The sequence below is a fragment of the Patagioenas fasciata genome, chromosome 30 (assembly GCF_037038585.1).
Source record: "Patagioenas fasciata isolate bPatFas1 chromosome 30, bPatFas1.hap1, whole genome shotgun sequence".
NCBI classification, from domain to species: domain Eukaryota; kingdom Metazoa; phylum Chordata; class Aves; order Columbiformes; family Columbidae; genus Patagioenas; species Patagioenas fasciata.
Window position 1 is genome coordinate 4,079,530 of NC_092549.1, and position 22,069 is coordinate 4,101,598.

The 22,069-nt window shown below is 56.0% G+C and overlaps 2 protein-coding genes across 5 annotated transcripts in view; one reads left to right on the plus strand and one right to left on the minus strand.

Moving 5' to 3' along the window:
* Positions 1–3,888, plus strand: MSTO1 (misato mitochondrial distribution and morphology regulator 1). Its single transcript, XM_065857735.2, has 14 exons — positions 1–135; positions 459–573; positions 644–695; positions 790–862; positions 1,120–1,165; positions 1,372–1,477; positions 1,583–1,700; positions 1,781–1,912; positions 2,032–2,184; positions 2,401–2,532; positions 2,611–2,789; positions 3,003–3,080; positions 3,170–3,288; positions 3,452–3,888. Exons 1-14 carry the CDS (start codon positions 61–63, stop codon positions 3,688–3,690), a joined length of 1,617 nt encoding a protein of 538 aa, XP_065713807.1. The 5' UTR covers positions 1–60; the 3' UTR covers positions 3,691–3,888.
* The window catches only part of LOC136112834 (GON-4-like protein), a 23,967-nt gene continuing 5,731 nt past the window's right edge, over positions 3,834–22,069 (minus strand). For 3 of the 4 annotated variants that reach the window (XM_071800282.1, XM_065857725.2, XM_065857724.2), the window contains 28 exons: positions 21,947–22,021; positions 21,579–21,629; positions 21,194–21,244; positions 20,815–20,910; positions 20,158–20,262; positions 19,279–19,446; positions 17,784–17,976; positions 17,113–17,214; positions 16,439–16,479; positions 16,080–16,183; positions 15,149–15,347; positions 14,929–15,015; positions 14,650–14,812; positions 14,128–14,272; positions 13,836–13,986; positions 13,040–13,156; positions 10,933–12,585; positions 10,484–10,727; positions 9,918–10,099; positions 8,865–9,062; positions 8,389–8,532; positions 7,872–8,015; positions 7,544–7,663; positions 7,235–7,354; positions 6,759–6,927; positions 5,609–6,173; positions 5,249–5,351; positions 3,834–4,315 (listed from right to left, as the gene is read on the minus strand). In XM_071800282.1, coding sequence (XP_071656383.1) covers positions 4,166–4,315; positions 5,249–5,351; positions 5,609–6,173; positions 6,759–6,927; positions 7,235–7,354; positions 7,544–7,663; positions 7,872–8,015; positions 8,389–8,532; positions 8,865–9,062; positions 9,918–10,099; positions 10,484–10,727; positions 10,933–12,585; positions 13,040–13,156; positions 13,836–13,986; positions 14,128–14,272; positions 14,650–14,812; positions 14,929–15,015; positions 15,149–15,347; positions 16,080–16,183; positions 16,439–16,479; positions 17,113–17,214; positions 17,784–17,976; positions 19,279–19,446; positions 20,158–20,262; positions 20,815–20,910; positions 21,194–21,244; positions 21,579–21,629; positions 21,947–22,021 — 5,640 coding nt within the window. In that variant the 3' untranslated portion in view covers positions 3,834–4,165. Of the gene's footprint in view, positions 4,316–5,248; positions 5,352–5,608; positions 6,174–6,758; positions 6,928–7,234; positions 7,355–7,543; positions 7,664–7,871; positions 8,016–8,388; positions 8,588–8,864; positions 9,063–9,917; positions 10,100–10,483; positions 10,728–10,932; positions 12,586–13,039; positions 13,157–13,835; positions 13,987–14,127; positions 14,273–14,649; positions 14,813–14,928; positions 15,016–15,148; positions 15,348–16,079; positions 16,184–16,438; positions 16,480–17,112; positions 17,215–17,783; positions 17,977–19,278; positions 19,447–20,157; positions 20,263–20,814; positions 20,911–21,193; positions 21,245–21,578; positions 21,630–21,946; positions 22,022–22,069 lie in introns of those variants that run through there. The other variant, XM_071800283.1, reaches the window with a different exon arrangement.

Genomic DNA, 22,069 nt, shown 5'->3' on the forward strand with positions numbered 1-22,069 from the left:
GCAGTTCCGGGGCGGGGCGCGCAGGCGCGGCGGCGGGAACGGGAGCGGGACGGGGCCGCGATGCCGGGGGACGTGGTGACGCTGCAGCTCGGGCACTACGCGGGGTGCGTGGGAGCGCACTGGTGGGGGCTGCAGGTGCGGGACGGGACCGGGGACAGGACCGGGACAAGGCCGGAACCGGGGGCAGGGCTGGGAGGGACCGGGACCGGAACTGGGGCGGGGCGGGGACCGGTGCGGGATGGGACCGGGTCCGGGGACAGGTCTGGGACCGGGAGAGGCACTGGGATGAGAATCATGGCTGGGACCGGCGGGGGTCGAGACCGGAATGGGGGTCAGGGCCAAGGATGGGAGCGGGACGGGAGTCGGGAGCGGGGAACCGGGACCGGGGTCAGGGCTGGGACCGGGTCGGGGTTCGCGGTCTGTCCCGGGCCCGGCTCTGACCCCGGCCGCTCCCGCAGGCCGCCGCGCTGCTCCGGCCCGATGCCGCCGAGCTCCGCAGCTCCGCGCTGCTCCGCGCCGGGCGGGACGCGCGGGCCCCGCACACCCCGCGCCTGGTGGCGCTGGAGCTGAAAGGTACCGGGGCTGGGCGGGAACGGGGCGGCCCCGCCGGGACCGGCCCCGCCGTGACCGGCTCCTCTTGCAGGCGGCGTGGGCGCGCTGGGCGCCGGCGGCACCGCGGGGACACCGGGGACCTGGTGAGTGCGGGGGGCGGCGGCACCGGCGACCCGGTGAGTGCGGGGGGCGGCGGCCCCGCGGGCTCCTGCGGCAGCGGCCCCGGTTGTGTTGCAGGGATGGGGACGTGGCCGATTACCGGGAGAGCTCCGGCGGGGGCTCCGCACCGCGGCACGGCGGGGACAGCACGGTGAGGAACCGGGGGACGCGGCGGGGGCGTCAGCCCCACTCGGGTTTCACTTCACTTGGGGTGTTTGCTTTAAGGATGAGAGGAAACAGCCGCAAGTTGCTGTGGGTGTTGGAACAGCTGCCCGGGGCAGTGCTGGAGTCGCCGTCCCTGGGGGGGTTGGATACAAACAGATGAGGTTCTCAGGGCCAGCGGTGGGTTATGGTTGGACTCAGTGATTTTAAAGCTCTTTTCCAACCAAAAGGGTCTGATTTCTTTAGGAAAACGCTCCCTCTGAGGGAAAAGGTTCCAGCGCATCGGTTCCAGGTGTGTGCGTCACCTGCCGTCGGTTCATCCCGTTTGTCCCGGTCACTCCGGTGTGCTGGCTCAGGGAGCTCTGGGCAGGCGGAGCAGGCGCCGAGCAGGCCGGGAGCTTAATTAAAACATCAATAAACCCCCGCGTTTGTTCTCGTTATGTTCTCGTTATCCACGGGGCCGCCGAGCCCTCCGCTCTCACGTCCGTGTCCTTCCAGGGGCGGCCCCGGGCCAGGACGGGCCCATCCGGCTCTGGTCCGATTTCCTCAACGTGCGCCTGCACCCCAAGAGCCTCTACGTGATCCCCCAGTACATGCACGACGGGTACGGCCGCAGCTTCGCTTCACCATCCTCAGCCCCAACAGCCCTTTTGCCCTCAAGGACAAATTTGGAGGGGATAGAATAAGCATTTTGGGGTTTTTTCCCTAGGGATTGCGGTGTCCTCGAAGCCTTTGGCCAGGGCGAGCGGCTCCTGCAGGACCCCGCCTGCCTCGAGGAGCTGGAGGACCGGCTGCATTTCTACGTCGAGGAGTGCGATTACCTGCAGGTTCAACACCCCGGCCCCAAACTCCCTTCCAGAAACCTCCACCCGGAGCTGAAGCTGAAGCCCAAGGTGCTTTCGCACAGGGGTTTCAGGTCCTTTGCAACCTGCACGATGGGTTCTCCGGGGTCGGCGCCAAAGCGACGGAGCTGCTGTACGACGAGTATGCGCGCAAAGGGATCCTGACCTGGGGCTTGACGCCGCTCACCAGCCCCGCGGTGCGTGAATGACGGGAAAATCCAACAACGCGCCGCTTCCGTGTTGAACCCGCATTGGACGGCTCGTTTGCGTCTTCTAATGGTTGATTTGATTTGATTGATTTGCTTCTCGCCCCCAGGACCCCGGGAAGAACGTCTGCCGGCTGCTGAACGCGGCGCTGGGCACGGCGCACATGGCCCGGCACAGCTCCCTCCTCTGCCCCTTGTCGCTCCGCGGGACTTTGGGGATTAAACCACAACCTCCGGTCACGTTTCCCTACATCGACTACGACGTACGGGCTGCGGGTTCTGTTCTGGGCAGAAAACACGATGATTTGGTGCTTTTTCAGCATTAGCCAAGACTGAACCGCCGGCGGCTCGTTTGCCAGCGAGCTGGCTTAACCCAAAACCTGAAACAACGCGACCTCTGCACGGTGCTAAGTTGAACAGACAGACAGACAGGGGTTGGGGACCGGACGGTTTGACCCTCCTGTGTTGTTCCCTGGCAGGCGTCGCTCGACTACCACAGCAGCGCCGTTCTGGCGGCGGCGCTGGACGCGCTGACGGTTCCGTTTCGGCTCCGCGCCGCCCCGGCCTCCATGGGGCACCTCGCCGAGTCGCTGCACTTCTGCGGGAGGAAGGTAGAGCCGCAAAAACCCTCAAACCCCTTCGTTTCCACCCAAAATGGTGAGAGCTGCCCTCGCGCTTTCCCCCCATAGGTTGTGGCCGCGTGGGCTTCTCTCCCCTTCCCCGTCCCCCACGGCCTCGCGCTCCACGATGTCCTGGGCGCCCACGGGCAGGATGTGCCCTGGGAGCCGCTGTCGTGCTGTCGGGACCCGGCGCTCGGCCGCTGCTTCGCTCAGTCCGTGGTGCTGCGGGGGATGCACAAGGAGAGCAGGTAACGCATCCCCTTTTCCCCAAATCACCCGCGATCCCGCAGAATCGCGTTGGGTTGGACAAACCACCTTTACGATCGTCAAGTCCAAGCGTTAACCTGGTGCTGAACGAAGGTCCAGGGCTCGGATGAGCTCTTTCCAGAGCAAATTGGCCCAGAGGAGGTTGAGTCGGTGGCGTTTTTGCTCAAATCCAGAATTCTCGTGTCGCTTTGCAGCGGCCGCCCCGCGTCCCCGCTCAGCGCCGAGGAGACGCTGCAGCGCTTCCTGCACGGCGCCTTCCCCGGGGCCTTCAGGTTGGTGACGCTCAGCCCGTCGGGGTTTTTTTTGTGCCAGAAAACTGAAAATTGAGCGTGTTTTGGGTCATTTTACTCCTATCCTGCAGCGTATGCCATGTGCTGGAGCAGCCGTGCCCCACGGCGCCCCCGTTCCCCCAGTTCTTCTCTCCTCGGGTGGGCAGGTGCGGGTTCCTCCTGGACAGACCCCCCGCTCGTTCATCCGCAGGTAACGCCGCTTCAACTACTTATTTTGCGACAGAAAACGACAATTTGGGGGTAAAATCCTGAGTGTTGAGCAGCCCATAAGCAAAGCAGCTGCTTGTGAAGTAGAACGGGGTGTGGAGATGGGTTTTGGGGGGATATGGAAATGAACGGCGTCTCCCGTGCAGCGGTGGAGAGCGTCCCGGTGCTGGCGGCGCTGCAGGCGGCCCCGGCGCTGCGCCGGCTGCTGGGGGGGCTGTGCCGGGACGTGCGCGCCTTGGACACGCGGCGCTGGGGCAGCTTCTTCGCGGCCGGCGTGGAGCAGGAGGAGCTGCGGGAGGCGCTGGAGGAGCTGGCGGCGCTGGCCCAGTGCTACGAGGACGGGTTCGGGGACAACGGGGACGAGGACGACGCCGATTCCGACTGAACGCACCTTGTTCTGCAACCCCGCGGAGTTTGGATCCCAAGCGCGGTAGCCAAAGCACTTTCTTGGCATTTCAGAACCGCCTGAACTTGGGGGTAAAGGAGGAAAAGCTGCTTTTCGGATGTATTTTGTAAAAACCAAACGCCTTGACCAAGTGAATTTGCTCCACCTGTTCCAATAAACCACACAATAAATACAGAATCCTGCTCGTACAATCACCACGGGGGGGAACTTAGAAACCAAAAATCATGTTTGTTCCGCATTATGGTACAATATTTACATGGGTTTTGCGGTCCTATCAGCGTCCACGTGTTTCTCCTCTCATTTCGCTCTTCTCCAGGACGTCACTGCCCCAAAAATGCTCCTTCATTCATTAGTTTGATAAGGGAGAAGCAGAAGTGGAAAATCCCTGTGCAAACACCTTTTCCTTGCCGTGGGGACCGCGTAGCAGCGAACGGGCCGATCCCGGGGAAACGCCTCAGTCATCGGGCTCGTCCTCGGAGAGCAGCAGGTCCCGGTCCGAGAGCTGGTCCGTGTTGCTGGTGCTGGTCGCGTCCTCCTCGTCCTCGGAGCTGCCGTCGCAGGACGTGTGGAACAGCCGCATCAGCTCCCGGAAGCGCCGCGACACCTGCAGAGCGGCCACACCGCGTTACCCCCCAATCCGCGTCACCCCTGCAATCCGCATCCGCATGGCCCCCCCAAATCCGCATCGCCCCCCCTGAATCTGCGTTACCCCCCCAATCCACGTCACCCCCTCCAAAATCCGCATCACCCCCCCAAATCCACATCGGCCACCCCAAAATCCACACATTACCCCCCAAATCTGCGTCACCCCCTCCAAAATCCACATTGCACCCAAATCCGCGTCGCCCCCCCAAAAATCCACGTCGCCCCCCCCAAAAATCCGCATGTCACCCACCCAAGAACCGCGTCATCCCTACAAATACCATGCTACCCACCCAAAAAATGCATTACCCACCCAAAAACCGCGTCACCCCACCCGAAAAACCGCACATCACCCCCCCAAAAACTGCGCGTTACCCGCCCAAATCCGCACGTTACCCACCCAAAAACCACGTTAACCCACCCAAAACCCATGTGAAAGGTGGCTTATGGTGGCTTATGGCTGCAGCGTTCAGGGCGCTTTGTGCTTTACACAAAAACCCAACACAACAATGTTTTGTCAGGACAACGAGGAACGGGGAACGTGAGGCTGCACGGGGTGTTTGGGGACGAACGATTCCATTCAGCGCTTTGCGGGTGCAAATGTGGCGCTTTGGGCGGTTTTGGGCAGTTTTGGGGGGGAAGTTCCGCAACAAACCCCCAGATTGGGGCAGAAACGCCAAAACACTTCTGGTACCAACGACCAGAACATCAACAATTAACATCCTGTAAAGTCCACAGTCGTGATTTTTGGCTCCATCGGAACAGACGGGGGGTTATTTTGCCTTTTCTTGGTGGTTTATTTCATTGGGTTTTCCCCATTTGCAGTTGGGATTATTCACCCCAGTGCAGCATCACGTTCATTGCCCCAAACCCCCCGTTTTTCCCCCGAACTCACCTCTCCGGGCGTCTTGTTGCCCAGTTTGTGGGACACGGCGCGGAAGGTGTCGGGGTGTGCGCCCGTCTCCTGGCACGCGGTCAGGATCACTCTGTCCGCCTCCCTGCAACACCCGGCGTTAGAAAACCAACCCATGAAACCACCCCTTCCACCACTCCCGAGCTTTGTTCCTCTGCTGCGTAAACCTCTAAGCTGAGCTGGATTTAGCGGTTTAGGATTGAGCATCTAAAACCCGGTTTATTTTAATACCAGCACAGCGTTTGCCACAGGAGCAAGACGGCGGCTCCGATGAAACCATTAACAAATGGGATATCAAATGGAAATCAAAGCCGTTGTGGAAGCCGGAGCTGGGTGCGGTACCTGGTCCAGAGCACGACCTTCTCTCCGGTGGAGCTGACGGTGCTGTTCTTGGCGCACACGGTGGGTTCGGCGCCGCGCGGTGGCGGCTGCTCCTCGTCCCTGGGCTCCGGCTGCTCCTCGTCCCTGGGCTCCGGCTGCCCGGGGGTGTTCGGCCTCAACCCACCCTCCGGAAAAGCCGCGTTGGCACCCGCGGCCGAGGCGCTGGGCTGGGTCCGGCCCTTCGCTTCGGCGTTTCCTCCCGCGGGCGCCGGCGCCAGCTCCCGGGCGCCGAAGCCGAGGTGGTGCGGTAAGTCAGAGTCAGGCCCTTCGGTCCGACACGCGCTCCCCCCGAGGGGTGCTGAGGCCCCCGTGGGATCACGGTTGCTCCTCGGTGGGTCCTGCCCCGCGGCGCTGGGTTCCCGAGGTGGCGTGGGAGCGGGTTTCTGCGCCGGCGGCCCCGCGGGGCTCCGGGCGGCTCCGTCCCCGGCTGTGGCTGCGCTGGTGGCGGCGCCGTCGTGGCCGCGGGGATGGGGCAGCGCGGCCTTTTCGGGTCTGGCGGGGAGAACCTTCCCCTCCGGGTGCCAACCTGGGCAGGAACACAAACAACAGCCACTCCTGCGGGTTTATTCATCTCCTCATTACGACTTTAGGGTTTTAAATGAGAACGCACGCTGGGAGCGGCCGATTCCAGCCCCTTCCCCCTCCTGGACCGATTTCCAACGACCAACATAAAGTTCGCAGCCCAGAACAAAACCCTGCAGCGAAAACCGCTCTGAACTAAGGACACCGGGTTGCGTTGCGTTTAAACCGCGACATTCAACCCCAAAGGAGATCCCTGTGGTTCGTTATCCTGCGAGAACGTTTGTCTGAAGCAGCGTGGAGATGGTTTAGGGGAAGATCAGAGACACAGGGGGGTTTGAATTGCTGCCGTAAAATGAAAACTGGAGCAATAACCCCAATATGGTGGATGGGTAGCGGTGGGGATCGGGTTAGCGCGGCAGCAAGAGCTTAAATGGCCCAAGCGTTCCAAAAAGGAGAATAGTTTGGGAATGCTCCGGATTTACAGGTTTAGAGCATCCTGGGTGGGTAAATACAAGGAAAAAAAGACTATTGGTTTTCATTATGTCAATAACTCGGTGTTACGGAGTCGAGGGGCTGGTTACGGCGGTACCTGCGGCCTCCGGTTTGCGCGGGGCCTTCCTGCTCTCCGCAGCCTCGTCCGCCGCGTCCCCGCAGGCCCCCGGGTCCCTCCCGTCGCGCCGAGGACTCGAGTCCAGCGGAGCGACGCTCGCCGGCAGCTCCTGGGACTCTTTATTCTTATAAAACCTGGATTCGCACGCCTGCAAATCAACACAGAGACAAAACGGTGCCGTTTCGCTCCCCACCTGGCACCTTCGCTTCCAAACTTCCCTCCCGGAGGCTGCGGGCGGGCCGTACGTTTGCGTTTAGAAAACAGAATATCTATCGGCCACACGAGCATCTTCCACTAAAAAAAGGCTCATAACTCATTAGCTCGTTAACTCATATCACAATTAACACTGTTCAGCGTAGGAGGGGAAGGCTGGCAGCACGGGCAGAGCTCCCCAGACGCCGTTTTGGTTTAATTTCCTCCTCGTTCCGGTCATTTCGGAGCCCACCCAGCCCCACCTTAGCGCCGCAGTGGCCGCAGCTCCTGCGCTTGCTCTTCTTCAGCCTGAGGTCGCCGCTCCCGTCGTGGCACGAACACGAACACGAAGCTTCCTTCGGCCCATCCGCCCACTCCACCTCCTGCAAACAGCACGTCCAGGCCCATCAACCGCGGAGAACAACACAGGGGGCACGGGGAAGCCCCAAAATCCTCCGCACCCCCCGAGAACTCCAGCACCGCTCAGTGGGGTCGCTTCAATGTGTTTCTTTGAGTCCTTTGGGGCTGCTGCCATGTCTTTCTAAGGCAGGTTTGCTCAGGGCCCAGCTCACCTTGTCGTTGTTCTGCCCTCCCATCTCTTTCCGCTTCTTATTTTTGGAGGCTGTGTGCATTTTGGGGGGTTCGTCCTCTTCTTCAACATCTGGCAATGAAACCTCTTCAAACCCATCAAACTGCAAAATAAGGAAAGAAGGTTGTTAGCAGACCCTGCTTCATTTTCCCCACGGATTCCTGAATATTCAGCTCAGTTTCATCTTCAGTTCAATTACGTTAGAAGTAACAAAAAGCTTGTTTCAGTCCACCAACCGCCATCCCACCCCCTGGAAACGCCGCTGTGATTTGAGCCCGAGCTTAAACGCATCTCAGGGAATAAACGCCGACCTCGTATTCCTTCTCCTCGGTCCAGTTGATCTCCTCAAAGTCGCCCATGCGACTGGCCGAGGGCCGCAGGTGGTCGAAGAACACGGAGAACTCGTCCTGCAGGTGGTCGTGTCCCTTCAGCAGCTGCCACATCTGCGTCTTCAGCTGAAACACAAACCCAGAGCAAAAGGTTTGGTTCCGCGGCGCCGCGTTCCCCTCCGGATTCCTTAGTGGGATGTCGGGGCTTAATAAAGCTCCAGTGTGAAGATGCTGCTTTGTAACATTTTAAGATCGTTCCACGTTAGCAGGGGAATATCCCTCCAAAATTCTGGAGCAGGCGCTGAGCTCCAACTTCACCAGCAAGGCCATAAACCCAAGGTGGAAACAGGCCGGTTAATTGGAAAACCTCAAAGAAAAGCCTCTTGATCCCCTGGGTGACCATGCAGACCGTGGTCTCCAAGAGGAGGGGGAAAATGTCACCAAACTGCAATTTTTGGGGGTTTTGGAGCGAGAAGGAGGCGCCCGCACGCCCCGTTACCTCGGCGATCTCCTGGGGGACGCAGTCGGCGCAGCTCTGCAGGACCTTGATGATCTTCTGGTGGTGCGCGGGGTTCTCGGCGAAGCAGATCTCCAGCTGCCGCAGGAACTTGCGGCTCTTGTCGAACGCCTGCTGCTCCTCGAACTGCGCGGGACAAGCGGCACTCAGCCCTCACGCTCCACAGCGCCACTCCAGCCGGCTGTAAAGCGTGTGGCTTGCTATTTGCTTTCCATTTCAAAACCCAGAATAGGCGGAAAAAGACAAGACTTTGCATATACAATAACTCAGGGGAGCTATAAGTTTTGCTTCAACCACACGCACGCAAGATGGGAAAATAAAGAAAAAATACACAAGCGAAAGCCTCTTGCAAAGCTGAATTTTGGGGTGTTTAACCAGGAAGAATTCCTTATTCTTTCCCTCCCACAAGCATTCGCATCATTGCTTAAAACAGGGCGATTTAACTGGGTTCTACCCACCAGCCCGCACTCCAGAGCTTGTTCTGGCAAAAGGAAGGCGGCGAAGTCGGTGAGCAGCTGCGGCCACTCGTGCAGCAGCTTGCGCAGCGTGGAATACAAATCCACGGCCGTCCGCTTGCCCGCGCCCGTCTCGAACTCGTAGATCACGCGCAGAAAGTCCTCGTACTTCCCAGGAACGTGCTGCAGAGCTTCGCGCACCTGCGACAGCAACGGGCGGTGGGAAACCCAGCGATAAAACACGTTAGTTTGATCATCTTGGATCTCTCACCGCTCAGAGTTTACGTGGCTTTCTTGAGCCAACCAACTCTTGCTTGGATTTGAATTCTCACAAGAGAGAAGGGAAACAGATCCCAGAGTGTGAAATGTGGGAATTAAGAGAATTCTGCCCTGTTCACAGAATCCCAGAATGTGAGGGGTTGAAGGGCCCTGGAAAGCTCATCCAGTGCAATCCCCCCGGAGCAGGAACACCCAGCTGAGGTTCCACAGGAAGGGGTCCAGGGGGTTTGAATGTCTGCAGAGAAGGAGACTCCACAACCTCCCTGGGCAGCCTGGGCCAGGCTCTGCCACCCTCACCCCCAACAAGTTGCTTCTCATCTTCCAGCGGAACCTCCTGTGTTCCAGTTTGCACCCATTGCCCTTTGTCCTGTCACTGGGTGTCACCCAGCAGAGCCTGGCTCCATCCTCCTGACACTGCCCCTTTCCATCTTGATCCCCAGCAATGAGTCCCCCCTCAGTCTCCTCTTCTCCAGCTCCAGAGCCCCAGCTCCCTCAGCCTTTCCTCACACGGGAGATGCTCCACTCCCTCCAGCATCTTGGTGGCTGCGCTGGACTCTCTCCAGCAGTTCCCTGTCCTTCTGGAGCTGAGGGGCCACAACTGGACACAATATTCCAGGTGTGGTCTCCCCAGGGCAGAGCAGAGGGGCAGGAGAACCTCTCTGACCTACTGACCACCCCCTTCTAACCCACCCCAGGTACCATTGGCTTTCAGACCTCGCTGTGCACTGGAGGCCTCGCAGCAGCCAATATTCCCCATTTCCCACCCCGCTCGCTCACCCTGCTCAGATAGGCCTGTGCGAACGCCAGGTCCTTCTGCTCGCGCAGCGGGTCCCTCTCCAGGATGTCCTCGTCGTACAGGAGCAGCAGCTTGGACGTGTCTTTGCTGGTGCGATTCCTGCCCCTCTTGTTCCTGGTCCTGTAGGAGCTCCGGCCCTTCCCCGGCGCTTTCGTGGTTTCTCCTGCCGAGAAGCACAGAGCGAGTTGCACACGTCCCAAGGCGACTTCGTAACACAAAGTTCAATTTAGCAAAGATCCGCCTGTTTAATACTGGGTTTCTGTAGGTATAGGGGATTAGCTGATGCAAACCGCAATTCCACCTGCAAATTTTTGAAGCATAGATGGATTTACATGGGACTAAAGACAGTTCACACACACAAAGGGCTTCTACCGTCAGAGCTGGTGCTAAAGACTTGGGGCTGTGCTGCGGAATTTTGTTTCCAGGCAGAAAGCAGCAGAGTGAAATGAAACCCGGGGAGTTTCCCCACGGTTCTGGTTTAACGGGGAGCGTGGGTCTGGGTTTAACGGGGAGCGCGGCTCTATCTCCTCGCATCACAATGACCGACCTGCCGGTGCCCGGAGCGCCTCCACCTGCGGGGCCGCCGTGCTCAGCGGGAAGGCGGATTTGGGCTCCTCCGACAGATCCCCAGACGCTTCCTCATCCTTCTGCAAACTCTCTGCCCCTTCCCCTTCCTCCTCCTCCTCTTCCTCGGGCTCCGAGTTCTCCTCCTGCGAATTCTCTTCTTCGGAATCTCCTTCTTGGCTCAAGCGTCTCTCTGTTGCGAGCCACGTCAGTTTTTCCATTGTCTCCTTCGAAAGCAACAATAAAAACCCTCATATTATTTTATTTTAGTGTTTAACGTCATTCAGCGAGTGTCCCACCCATCAGAATTCTAACAGCCCATCTGACACCCGAGCAACCAGAGGGTTCTGCCGAAGGGACAGCCCGACATTGACCACAACCGCCTGGTTTTGTGTCACGCAGAAAACCAAGTTCTTTGAGTTTTGCTCTCACCTGCAGCTCTGGCACTGAAAGAATCGATTCTTCCGAAGCCGACGACATTTCTTCATCCTCGTCTTGCGTGAAATCGTCAAAGTCGTCTTCCTCCTCCTCCTCCTGCCCTTCCCTCTCTCCCCCGGCCGGCGTCCCCACCGACTGCCCGTCGACGCTGGACGAGTCCTCGGGTTTGCCCAGGGGGCTGCTGAATTCTGCCTCGGGCTCCGCGGCACACGGGGGGTTCCTCGGGGAGCCGGTCTGCGCTCCCCCCGCGCTGTCCGTGTGCTCCCCGCGCGGAGACGCCGGCGCCGCCCGCTCCTCCTCGCCCCGCTCGCCGCACGGCGGCCGCTCCTTCTGCATCTCGGTGGGGTCGGAACACGAACACGCGGCCTCCACGTTCAGCTCCTGCCCGAGACCCAGCACGAATTCCTCCTTCTCTTCGGCGTGTAGAAGATCCCGCTTCTGTCCCGGGTTGATCTCCTTGGTGGTGTCACTGGGCTCTCCAGGCTCGGTTTTCACCGTTTCATCGTCTAAACGCGGCAGAAGCTCCACGGCCAGCGGCTCAGGAGCGCCGGCGTCTCCTCCCGCCACGGCCCAGCCGCAGCAGTCGCTCTGATTTACCTTCTCCTGGTTGGAAACGGTGGGATTTGCGCCACGATCCGTGTCGGGGGAGCCGGGGACGTACAGCTCGGGCGGTTCGGCCTTGGGCTCCACCGCAGGATTCATGGGTTTGTTGTTGCCGACAGCGCAGGGAGGAACCAGGTTGAGCTGCTCTTCGTTTTCACCCCCAGGCGACGCAGAGAGACCCACAGGGTTAGGAGAGACTATCAAGGAAGGGATTGAAGACGTGACCAGCGGTTGGTTTAAGGGGAAAGTGGATGGATTTACCAATAAAGTCGTAACTGGAATAGCCTGAGGGCCTCGACCGACCGTCGGATTTATGGGCTGGATCATGTTGCAGCCGTTGCCGATATTAAGCACTTTGACTGTGGTCGCGGGTACGGTGAGGATGACGGGGGACGGCTGGATCAGCGGCGGAGTCTTGATCAGCGGGGCAGGTTTTGTCCCTTTTTTCCTTTGGTATCCCTTCCGCACGCAAGGTTTGCGCATTTTCGCTCCGGCTAAAGCCGGCAGCATCAATCTGGGCTGCAAAGCGACCGGATTGGAGACCAGAGCAGGCGGGACGGTGGCGGAGAAGGTTTGTCTGGAGTCGGGATGCGGAGCGGAGAGGACGCTCTGCAACTCCAAGGCGTCCCCGCTGCCCAGCACGGCCGGGACGCCCAGCGGCGGCACCCCCGACACCGTCTGGATCAGCTGGGGGATCTGAACCATCACTTTGCTGGGAGGAGCTTCCGACTGCGACAGCTTGAGGGTTTTCTGGACGTTGAGAGCGTTGGGGTTGGGCTGCAGGCAGGGGCTGGGCCGGATGAGGACGGGCTTGAGCGCCGACGATCGCTGCCTCCTCCACGCTCGCCGGGAGAAGCGGTTGGCGAGGGGCTTCAGGGTCAGCACGAGTCCTTTCGGCACGAGCAGAGGGTACTTATCGTCACACTCCGCCTCGGGAGCTTCCTTTCCCGTGCCCAGAAAGGCAGATTCCGCCGCAGGAGAAGCGGGCGTCTCCCTGGCGTCCTCTAAGCGCTTCAGTTCCGCCTGGATGGAGGGCAGGCTGGCCTAAGGAAACGGGATTGATTAGTCCGGCCACGGGCTGTTCTTCCGTTACCGCCTCCAAACAGAAGGGACAGGCAGCAACTTGCTGCTGAAAGGACATCATCTATTTCCGTTGTGCTGCTGTGTGTTACCTGACATTGACAAGTTTTACTGCAAAGCCTGAGAGTCTGAGAGAAAGGACGGAACTGAAAGGGGAAGGGGCAGAGGGGGAGGAGGAAGAGGGCAGAGGGGGAGAAGGAAGGGGGCAGCGGGGAGGAAGGAAGGGGGCAGCGGGGAGGAAGGAAGGGGGCAGCGGGGAGGAAGGAAGGGGGCAGCGGGGAGGAAGGAAGGGGGCAGCGGGGAGGAAGGAAGGGGGCAGCGGGGAGGAAGGAAGGGGGCAGCGGGGAGGAAGGAAGGGGGCAGCGGGGAGGAAGGAAGGGGGCAGCGGGGAGGAAGGAAGGGGGCGATGGAGCCGCACCTTGAGCCAGAAGGGCAGGCGATGCTCCTCGCGCTCCACGGGCGCCCGCCACTCGCTGGGCTGCAGCTCCTCGCAGCACTTGAACAGAACCGGCAGCTGCTTCGTCTTCTTGTAGAACTGTGGGGACACGAGGGACAGAGGCTCCGTGTCGGTGACACTGGGCTCGGAGTGCTGGTGTGAACCAGCCGGCCTCAGCGCTGCTTTAATAAGGCGTCAACCCCAGAAAACTTAAAAAATAGGAATAAAGGCAGGACAAGCGCTCGCTGCCACCCTTTCTCCCCCAAAACCATGAAGTCCTGGAGGATGCACAGCTCAATTTCCTTTGTTGCAGCATTTCTGGTTCTTTCTCCTCAAACAGGAGGCAGAGATGAGGTTCTCAGGGACAGGGGTTAGTTCACAGTTGGGCTCCAGGATCGTAAATGTCTTTTCCAACTTGATTCTCTGATTCTGTGACTTACGGGAGGGGATATTTGGCCAGCAGGCCCTTAAGCCTGACCGGAGACAACACTTGGGCTTAAGCTTGAGCTTATTTGTATGAGTTTGGCAGCATTGCTGAAGCCACAGTTACACTGGGACTTTGTGCAAGCGCTGGGCTCTAAGGAGTCAAAACAGTATTGAAAGTACTGAGAATAAGGGTTTCTTAACTCATAGCTAATAAAAAATGGCATGTTCTTTTAAGAAAGTGTCGGGACCTACACAAAAAGGTGCTCGGAACAAACACCGAGAAGGACAAATGTGATAAATCCCAACTAAGCCGTAATAATCCCCAAGAGAGCGAAGTGAAGGCGTCGCTCACCCGGATGATGTTGTCGGGGGCCCGGTTCATGTTGAGGTTCTTGATCCGCACCGTCAGCTGGTGGGCAGTTTTGGTCGGTAACAAGTATTTGCTGATCAGCGGCTTGGGAAACTCCGTCCCTTCAAAATGTTTCAAACCTAATGCTAATAAACTGAAAAATAAAGGCGGAGGGGGGATACAAATCCTTTAGGCCGTACAGCGGATTGCTTTTTGTTGCACAACACGCAGATATCCCCAGAATTTGCATCCAAGTCGAACTGCGCGTGTTTTCTTCGCTATTCTAAGCACCTACTTGTCCTCGGCCTTGGTGAAGATGATCTTGTCCCGGGGAGGATTGGCTTTCAAGGAGCAGATGGGCAGTAACTCCGGGTACATGAAGACTCTCCTTGTCGCCAGGATCCACGCGATTTGCTTCGGCAAACACGGGAACTCGTTGGCTGTGGAAAGAATTAAGGGGTCAGGACAGAGGTCCCCATGGACTAACTCTGTTCTTCACAACCAGCTTCTGGAAAACACCGTTTGCTTTCACAGGAAAACCACAAACTGCACAGTTGGAACCAACAGTTTGGAGGGGGTTTTACTAAAACGCTCCGATAAAGAGAATATTTCCTTGGTGTGATTATTTAGAGTTTTGTTGTTTGTCGACGGACTTTTGTGGCTCGAAATGCCACCTGCAGAATGACAAAGGGCAGCGCGGCGAAGCGAGCGGCTCGGGGTGCGAGGTTAAGCAGCGAGGAGGCCCAGAGTTTAAGGAAATAATAACGAATAATGAGGAATAATAAGGAATCCCCGCGTGATCCGCCGTGACACCCACCGCTCTTCTTGCGCGGGCTCCAGTCGGGCGGGACGAGCGCGTGGAAGTCCTGCAGCAGGCGCAGCGCGGGCGGCAGGTTGCAGGGCTGGAACGCCGTCTGGAAGCGCGGCTGGAAGGGCTGGCGCAGCAGCGTGGAGCTGCGCGCAAAGTTCCCCAGCTCGCTCTGCAACACAAGCCACACGCGTCAACCGGCCTGAGGGGGACGGTGGAGGGGGAAGGGGGGAAACGAGGGGGTGGCAGAGGGGGTGGTTCAAATTCTGATGTTAAACGTATCCTTACCAGAAACATCCTGGTGGTCCCGGCCTCTGAACTCAGCGCAGGGTTGGAACTTGCGAGGAGGTGGATTTGAGTCAGAAGCTGCACGTGCTGGGGGAACCAAATCAGACCAGTGGTCAATCCCTTTGCTGAATGGTGCTGAAGCGTTTACTGCACCATCGGCTTCCCCCGTGGTGCACGGCGGATAAACCCTGGTTAATTCAGCCCTGAGGATGCTCCTGACCTGCTGCATCTGCTGCTGCAGCCTCCGGCGCTGCGCGGGGTCCAGGACCAGGCTCTGCAGCGGCTTCTCGCTGGCGGGTTTGGATTTTTCCATCTCTTGGGGCGGTTTCAGCGCCGACTTTTTCATCCGCAGCTGCTCCAGCTGCTCCTTCACCGTGCGGTGTTGTTCGTTCAGTAAGTTGGCCAGAGGCTCCTCGAACCTGTTTGAGAGCGGAGCAACCAGAAGATAACACGCGTACGATTTAATAAACACGTTCAGTCTGGATGATTTACTCTGTACCTGGGACGCATGGTTAAGAACCACCATCCCGATCCTATTCGGCACGTCAACTTGAACAAACAGCTATACAGTTGGCTTATGCATAAACCTTTTCATTATCGGCTATTGTGCCACAAAACTTAAAGAATCCTGTGTATGGATAAAACTGGGGAAGAAAGAATTGGAAGAACTGCCCCCAAAATAAAAATTAATGCAATTAGCCATTAGCAAAGGCGGTGATAGAGAGACGGTGATAGAGAGACGGTGATAGAGAGACGGTGATAGAGAGACGGTGATAGAGAGACGGTGATAGAGAGACGGTGATAGAGAGACGGTGATAGAGAGACGGTGATAGAGAGACGGTGATAGAGAGACGGTGATAGAGAGACGGTGATAGAGAGACGGTGATAGAGAGACGGTGATAGAGAGACGGTGATAGAGAGACGATAGAATGAGAAGAGAACATGATTTCTCTGCTTCGAGGCTGTTGCTGGTTGAAGGGTCGCTGCTCTCGCCCCTGGTACCGCTCAGCACAGGGGGAGCAGGAACAACCCCCAGCCTTTGCTTTGGCTCCTTTCCCAAACAGACCCAGCTGATCTTGAGCTGATCTGCCCCATCGACAAGGAGACGCCGCGATTCACCGCCTGCAATGGCTCCAACCAGACAACCCTACCGAAGCGCTTGTGGTGTGTTGAAGTTCGGCCGGGACTCCGTCACGTTATCTTCGTCTTCCGGACCCTCGTCTTCCATGTTTGAGAAACCCATCTCGTCCTGAAACTAACGGTGAAAGCATCGGGAATTAAAAGCTCAAACAGTGAATTTACCCAAAAACCTGTCCTTGGGTAATAAATCTCATTATCATCTTCTTAGCATAGACATTTATCTCTGCAGGGACACGGGGAAATTCCTGTTTTATAGGAGGGCCCTTTGCAATATTCAGTGTCTTACAGAGATTGTCCCTTTCTTAGAGATTCCACATCAGATCAGAGAAATACAACCAATCTGTTCTGTCCAATTTATTCTCCTGCTCACCGTCTCGAACAGCTCCTCCATCAGCTCGTTCACCTCCTTCTCTGCAAGGAACATAAAAAGAGGCGTGAGGATTCGCACTTCGCAATCCTGACGTGATATCAATCACTGAAACGCAAAACCCTCCTCGGGCACATAAAGCAAAGAACAAGCCGAAAAGGCCCCTGGTGCTGTATCTCTGCTTATTGCTGGGCCTCAAAACACTTCGGCTGAGACCGTTTTGATCCAAAAAATATATGAATGAATTTTCCAAATTAATGGTTTGATGTTAACCCGCAGTAAGACCTAAGACAAATGTGCTTTATTGAGAAGATGAAAAGCGGTGTGTCCATCAAACCATAACTCGAAGATTGTAAAGACTTGCAGAAAACTTAATTACAGCCCAGGCCAGGATTCAGTTTCTGAATTGGCTGAAGCTTTGGAAAGACGACGTTACCGTGACAACGACTTTTCGTTCTTTGCCATGGAGTAAAGTCCCATTTAACAGCACAGCTGGATCCTGCTATGAACTCACCAAACCAGCTTTGCATAGAAAAGCAGTTTGAGCCACTATGCAGTTTGATTTTTTTATAGCCTAAAAATTACATCAAATTGCAAAACCTTGGCAAAAACCCCACTTTTTGAAATCAGCTACTAATCCTAATCAAGCAAGCGGGCGCGATTCCCCAAGGACTTACTGGTGATTCTCACGGCGCGATCGTTTCTGAAATCTTCTGTGTCTGGTTCGTCCAGATCTTCCAGGAAGTTGTACTCGGGGTCATCGTCGTCGTCCGCCTCGTCTGGAAAGAGCGGGTTGTGCGACGCCGTTAACTCGCCCGGGACCGAGCGCTTTGCTCGCGATCCGATCGGGCACCACACAGACTGTGACCCGCGTGTGATCCCAGCTGGGTTTTACATTCAGTTTGCACAACGGAGTGAGCGGTGAATTCAGCACAAACGGGAGATTCTTCTCCTTTCTCCCCAAAGAACAAAACAGTTGTTTCTACCACAAGTTGTGTTCCTACCATGGAGCAGAACACCCTCAATAGATTTAGGTACATCGATCGATGCTGACAAATTAATGACGCAGCATGATGGATTAAGGGTTGAAACAGAGGATTTTCATTTATGGTTGGTAGTTATGGCATGTGCTGGCTAGTAAATATTTATTACTATTAATACAAATGAGACACCTGAAGTTAAAAAAACCTCATGGAGAAGATACGGAAAGTTGATGGTGCAAAGTGTGCACATTACTGAACAAGGCAACAGCCACAGCCACAAGCATCATGTATAAAGATGCCAAAAAAGCCTCAGTGTAACCCAAAATTCCGCTGAAAAGCAACAGAAATCCCCGTGTGCCGCGTACCTTCGTTCTCCACGTCGTCGTTCATGAGCCCCCCCAGCCACCGCTTCCAGTCCTCATCGTCCGCCGTGTTGGGGTCGTACATGTCGGGGGTGATGTCGGGGGCGCGCAGCTCGGCCTCCAGCTGCCCCAGTGGCACGTCCTTGAGCGGGCGCTTGGAGCGCGTGCGGAACGCAATGAGGCTGTCGTCCAGTGCCTGGAGCCGGGGAAAAGCACAGCACAACTACAGCATGCCGGCCTGCTTCGCCTTCACAGAACCCCAGAGTGTCAGGGGTTGGAGGGCCCTGGAAAGCTCATCCCATGCAATCCCCCCGGAGCAGGAACACCCAGCTGAGGTTCCACAGGAAGGGGTCCAGGGGGTTTGAATGTCTGCAGAGAAGGAGACTCCACAACCTCCCTGGGCAGCCTGGGCCAGGCTCTGCCACCCTCACCCCCAACAAGTTGCTTCTCATCTTCCAGCGGAACCTCCTGTGTTCCAGTTTGCACCCATTGCCCCTTGTCCTGTCACTGGGTGTCACCCAGCAGAGCCTGGCTCCATCCTCCTGACACTGCCCCTTTCCATCTTGATCCCCAGCAATGAGTCCCCCCTCAGTCTCCTCTTCTCCAGCTCCAGAGCCCCAGCTCCCTCAGCCTTTCCTCACACGGGAGATGCTCCACTCCCTCCAGCATCTTGGTGGCTGCGCTGGACTCTCTCCAGCAGTTCCCTGTCCTTCTGGAGCTGAGGGGCCACAACTGGACACAATATTCCAGGTGTGGTCTCCCCAGGGCAGAGCAGAGGGGCAGGAGAACCTCTCTGACCCACTGACCCCCCCTTCTAACCCACTCCAGGTACCACTGGTTTTCTTGGCACTGGGGTTTTCCAGCCCAGCCAGAACAGCCCGCTGCCAGACAGATGAAATTCCGGTCACAAAGGAGCTCCAAGAAAGCAAAACTTTGATTATTCTCACTATTAAAGTGGCATTGTTTATAAATATATTATTCATTTATCTTGCGCTAAACTCTGAGGACACAATTTTCACTTAGCATATTTCACTTTCATGTCTGTTTTACCCCCTTCGCCCTCCCCACTCTCTGGAATTCATCCTGCGCAAGCCGGTTTCTTCACAACTCCTCGCTCTTTAATTCAGATCAGTCACATATTTCTCATCTTTACTATGAAACAGCATCTCCCTTTACAACCACGTTCCTCAGGTGTTCATACAACAGCGCACCTGCTCGCAAAACACGACTGAGCCGCAGGGCATCTTAATGAGTCATGTAATGTCATAGAAGGAGATTTTAAAACAACAGTAGAGAGACATAGGAGCATAAAATGTAGTTTTGCTACAAGAAACTAAAAATATACCTTGCTAACACCAATTTACTAACAGCCACCTCTCATCTCATGCTGCGGGGACTCAGTTTAATGAAGTTGTAAGAAGAAAGGAGAATGTGGGAGAAAATATAGCAGAAAAGGGCACAAATATCGCTTGTTTCTCCCCATTTTGCCTGCACTGACCTGGTAGGAGTCCATGCAGACGGGGCTGGACGCCAGCTCCTCGTCCACAGCGTGCAGCTTCTCCATGAACGCGCTGTCCCTGCTCTGCTTGGGCTTGGGCGGCGGGGGCGGCCCCATGGGAACCACTTCGGCGCTGATGTGTCTGACGGGCGGCGGCGCCTTCTCCATCTGATTAAAAAGGCCTTGGCGTTAAAGGTTTTATTTAGAATCCATTTCCAAGGACGGAACGAGGCTCTTTTTCTGTCTGTCTGGCACGATAGGAGGGAAACGGCTCGCGGAAATAAACGGATTCTTCATATCACGCTCGGTTTGGTTTTCAGAAAGCACAAATATATTTACGACTCAAACGACTCGCAGGAGAGGAGACGTTTGGATGGGTAAATGTGACCGCTCGTGACACGCACCCCCGACCCCCCCCGAAAACCAACCCGCAGTGACACAACGCAGAACTAGCAACAGACTTCTGCTCTTTCTCCGATTCCAGAGTCGCTGGGTGAGCTCCCACAGTTGTTTTCTCACCGTTGGCCGCCCACAGCAGCTCTTATCACCACAAATACCTGATCAGAATCACCTCCTCCCCCGAGCCAAGCACAGAATCGACTCTCCTGCACTCCCCTTGAAAATAACCAGGAAAATAAGAATTCTCTGAGGAACATCTGATTTTTTCCCATTTCCTGGGCTATTTAAGCACTCACGTTTCATTTAACACTTTCAGCACGGGCGGCACCTCGGTGCTTACACAGGAACCATTGCCAACCCCCCCCAGCGCCCGCAACGTCGCCACCACTTCCAGCAATACTACGTATTTTTTTTTGCCGTTGTGTTAATAATTTCGGAATAACGACCGAAGCGAGCACAGAAACCCTGGTGCAGGTTCACCTCGCACAGCGTCCCTCCCTCTTCGTCAGACGATCGCCGCGTCCTGGATCGTTTGGCGCCCCGAGGAGAAGAAGCCGTGCTCTCCACGTCGCTTTCTAATAAGCTCTAGAGTGCAAAACATCAAACGCTGCTTCAACTGGTGTTTTAAAGACTCTTTTTTAGCCTAAATAAATAATATAGCACTGAAGGAGGATGACTAGGAGGTCCGGGATGACTTAGAACTTTGTGTGTGTTAAAATAAAAGTGAATTCTAAGTGAATTCCAAGTGAACCCCAACCCAACCCCAACCCCAACACAACTCAACCTCAACCCAACCCCAACCCAACCCCACTCAACCCCAACCCAACCCCACTCAACCCCAAGCCAACACCAACCCAACCCAACCCCAACCCAACCCAACCCCAACCCAACCCCAACCCAACACCAACCCAACACCAACCCAACACCAACCCCAACCCAACCCCAACCCCAACCCCAACCCAACACCAACCCAACACCAACCCCAACCCAACCCCAACCCCAACCCAACACCAACCCCAACCCAACACCAACCCCAACCCAACACCAACCCCAACCCAACCCCAACCCAACACCAACCCCAACCCAACACCAACCCCAACCCCAAGCTGAATGGATCTCTGTCCAAACTGCGCTCACCTCTTCGGCGGTCTCATCCTCATCCTCGTCATCGGGCTGGTATTCCTCATCGGATGAATCATCTTCCTCGAGAGGAATGTCCACAAACTGAGGGGGCTGCAAGGGAACAGAAGAGAGGGCGGTTTGTGACAGGCAAGACAAAGAGTTGCAGGATAGATCAAAGATTTCTAACTGAGGAGGTACAGGGAAGCTCAGAAAGGAAGGAAACGACTGAAAAAGGCTGAAGAAACCAAAGGAAACTAAAAAAATGAAGATACATAAAGCAAAGTAAGGAGCTGGAAATGGTGCAAGAACAGGCACAAATGATATAACACTTATACACCAAAAAATGGCTTGCTCAGCGAGGCCTCATATGATTCCCTGGCAGCGGTTCACTGACCTTCACCTCGTTTGCCTTCTTAATTGGAGAAATATTCCACGTTGGAATCACCTAAAGACAGGAGAAACACTTTAATGTCTCTGAAAAGCACGGGGTGGCACAGCTGAGCCAATTCTGTTCAGTATCTGTTCTGCAAAGCGGCCGAGTAACAACAGACGTCACTCGAATGCTGCGAAACCGCGCGGTCTCTGCGGGCGATAATTCAGTGTATTTAGTGGACATGGTCAATCCGCCGACCCGCTTCTTCCTGCTCATCTCAAACGATGGAAACACCAATTCATTTTGATGTCTTTTTCTATTTTCAAAGCACACTTCTGCTTTTTTAGAAGACCCAGCGATCAAAACCCCTCGGGGAGGGTGCGATAGTGAAACGTTGTGTACTCACCACTCCTTTCTCCACAACTTCCTTCAGTTTGGATCGAGTCATTTTGGGCTCCTGAGAGTTTAAAAGAAGAAAATAGCAACTCATTCAGTTCTTTTCCTTAACTTCAAACCTCTCCCCAGCAACTCTTCACTAAAGACTTTGCTTAATTAATTTGCTTTTAGACACGATCACTGTGACATCAAAAATAAGCCCTTATAGCTCTGTTTATAATCTATATTCACATCATGCAGGCAGCAAATCCGGTCATGAAACATAAATGATGATTCTTATTCTCTCCAGACCACGTCACAGAGCAAGAGGAGAGACTGGGGAAGGGATTGTGCCTTTGGAACAACTGAAAAATCCAACCAAAAAGGGTTTTTACTCACAAACAGAGGAATATCTTCTGTCTCGCTGATGGCCGCTTTCATCATGGCAACCACGTGCTCGTTGGTGATCACCTCCTGCAAAAAGAAAATACCCTTCACATCGTGTTTGGTAAAAAGGAACAG

Coding starts and splice junctions, on each gene's coding strand:
- MSTO1 (XM_065857735.2), top strand. CDS start 61: ATGCCGGGGGACGTGGTGACGCTGCAGCTCGGGCACTACGCGGGGTGC. Junction 2,790..3,002: donor GGGATGCACAAGGAGAGCAG/GTAACGCATCCC, acceptor GTCGCTTTGCAG/CGGCCGCCCCGCGTCCCCGC. Junction 3,081..3,169: donor GCCTTCCCCGGGGCCTTCAG/GTTGGTGACGCT, acceptor CCTATCCTGCAG/CGTATGCCATGTGCTGGAGC.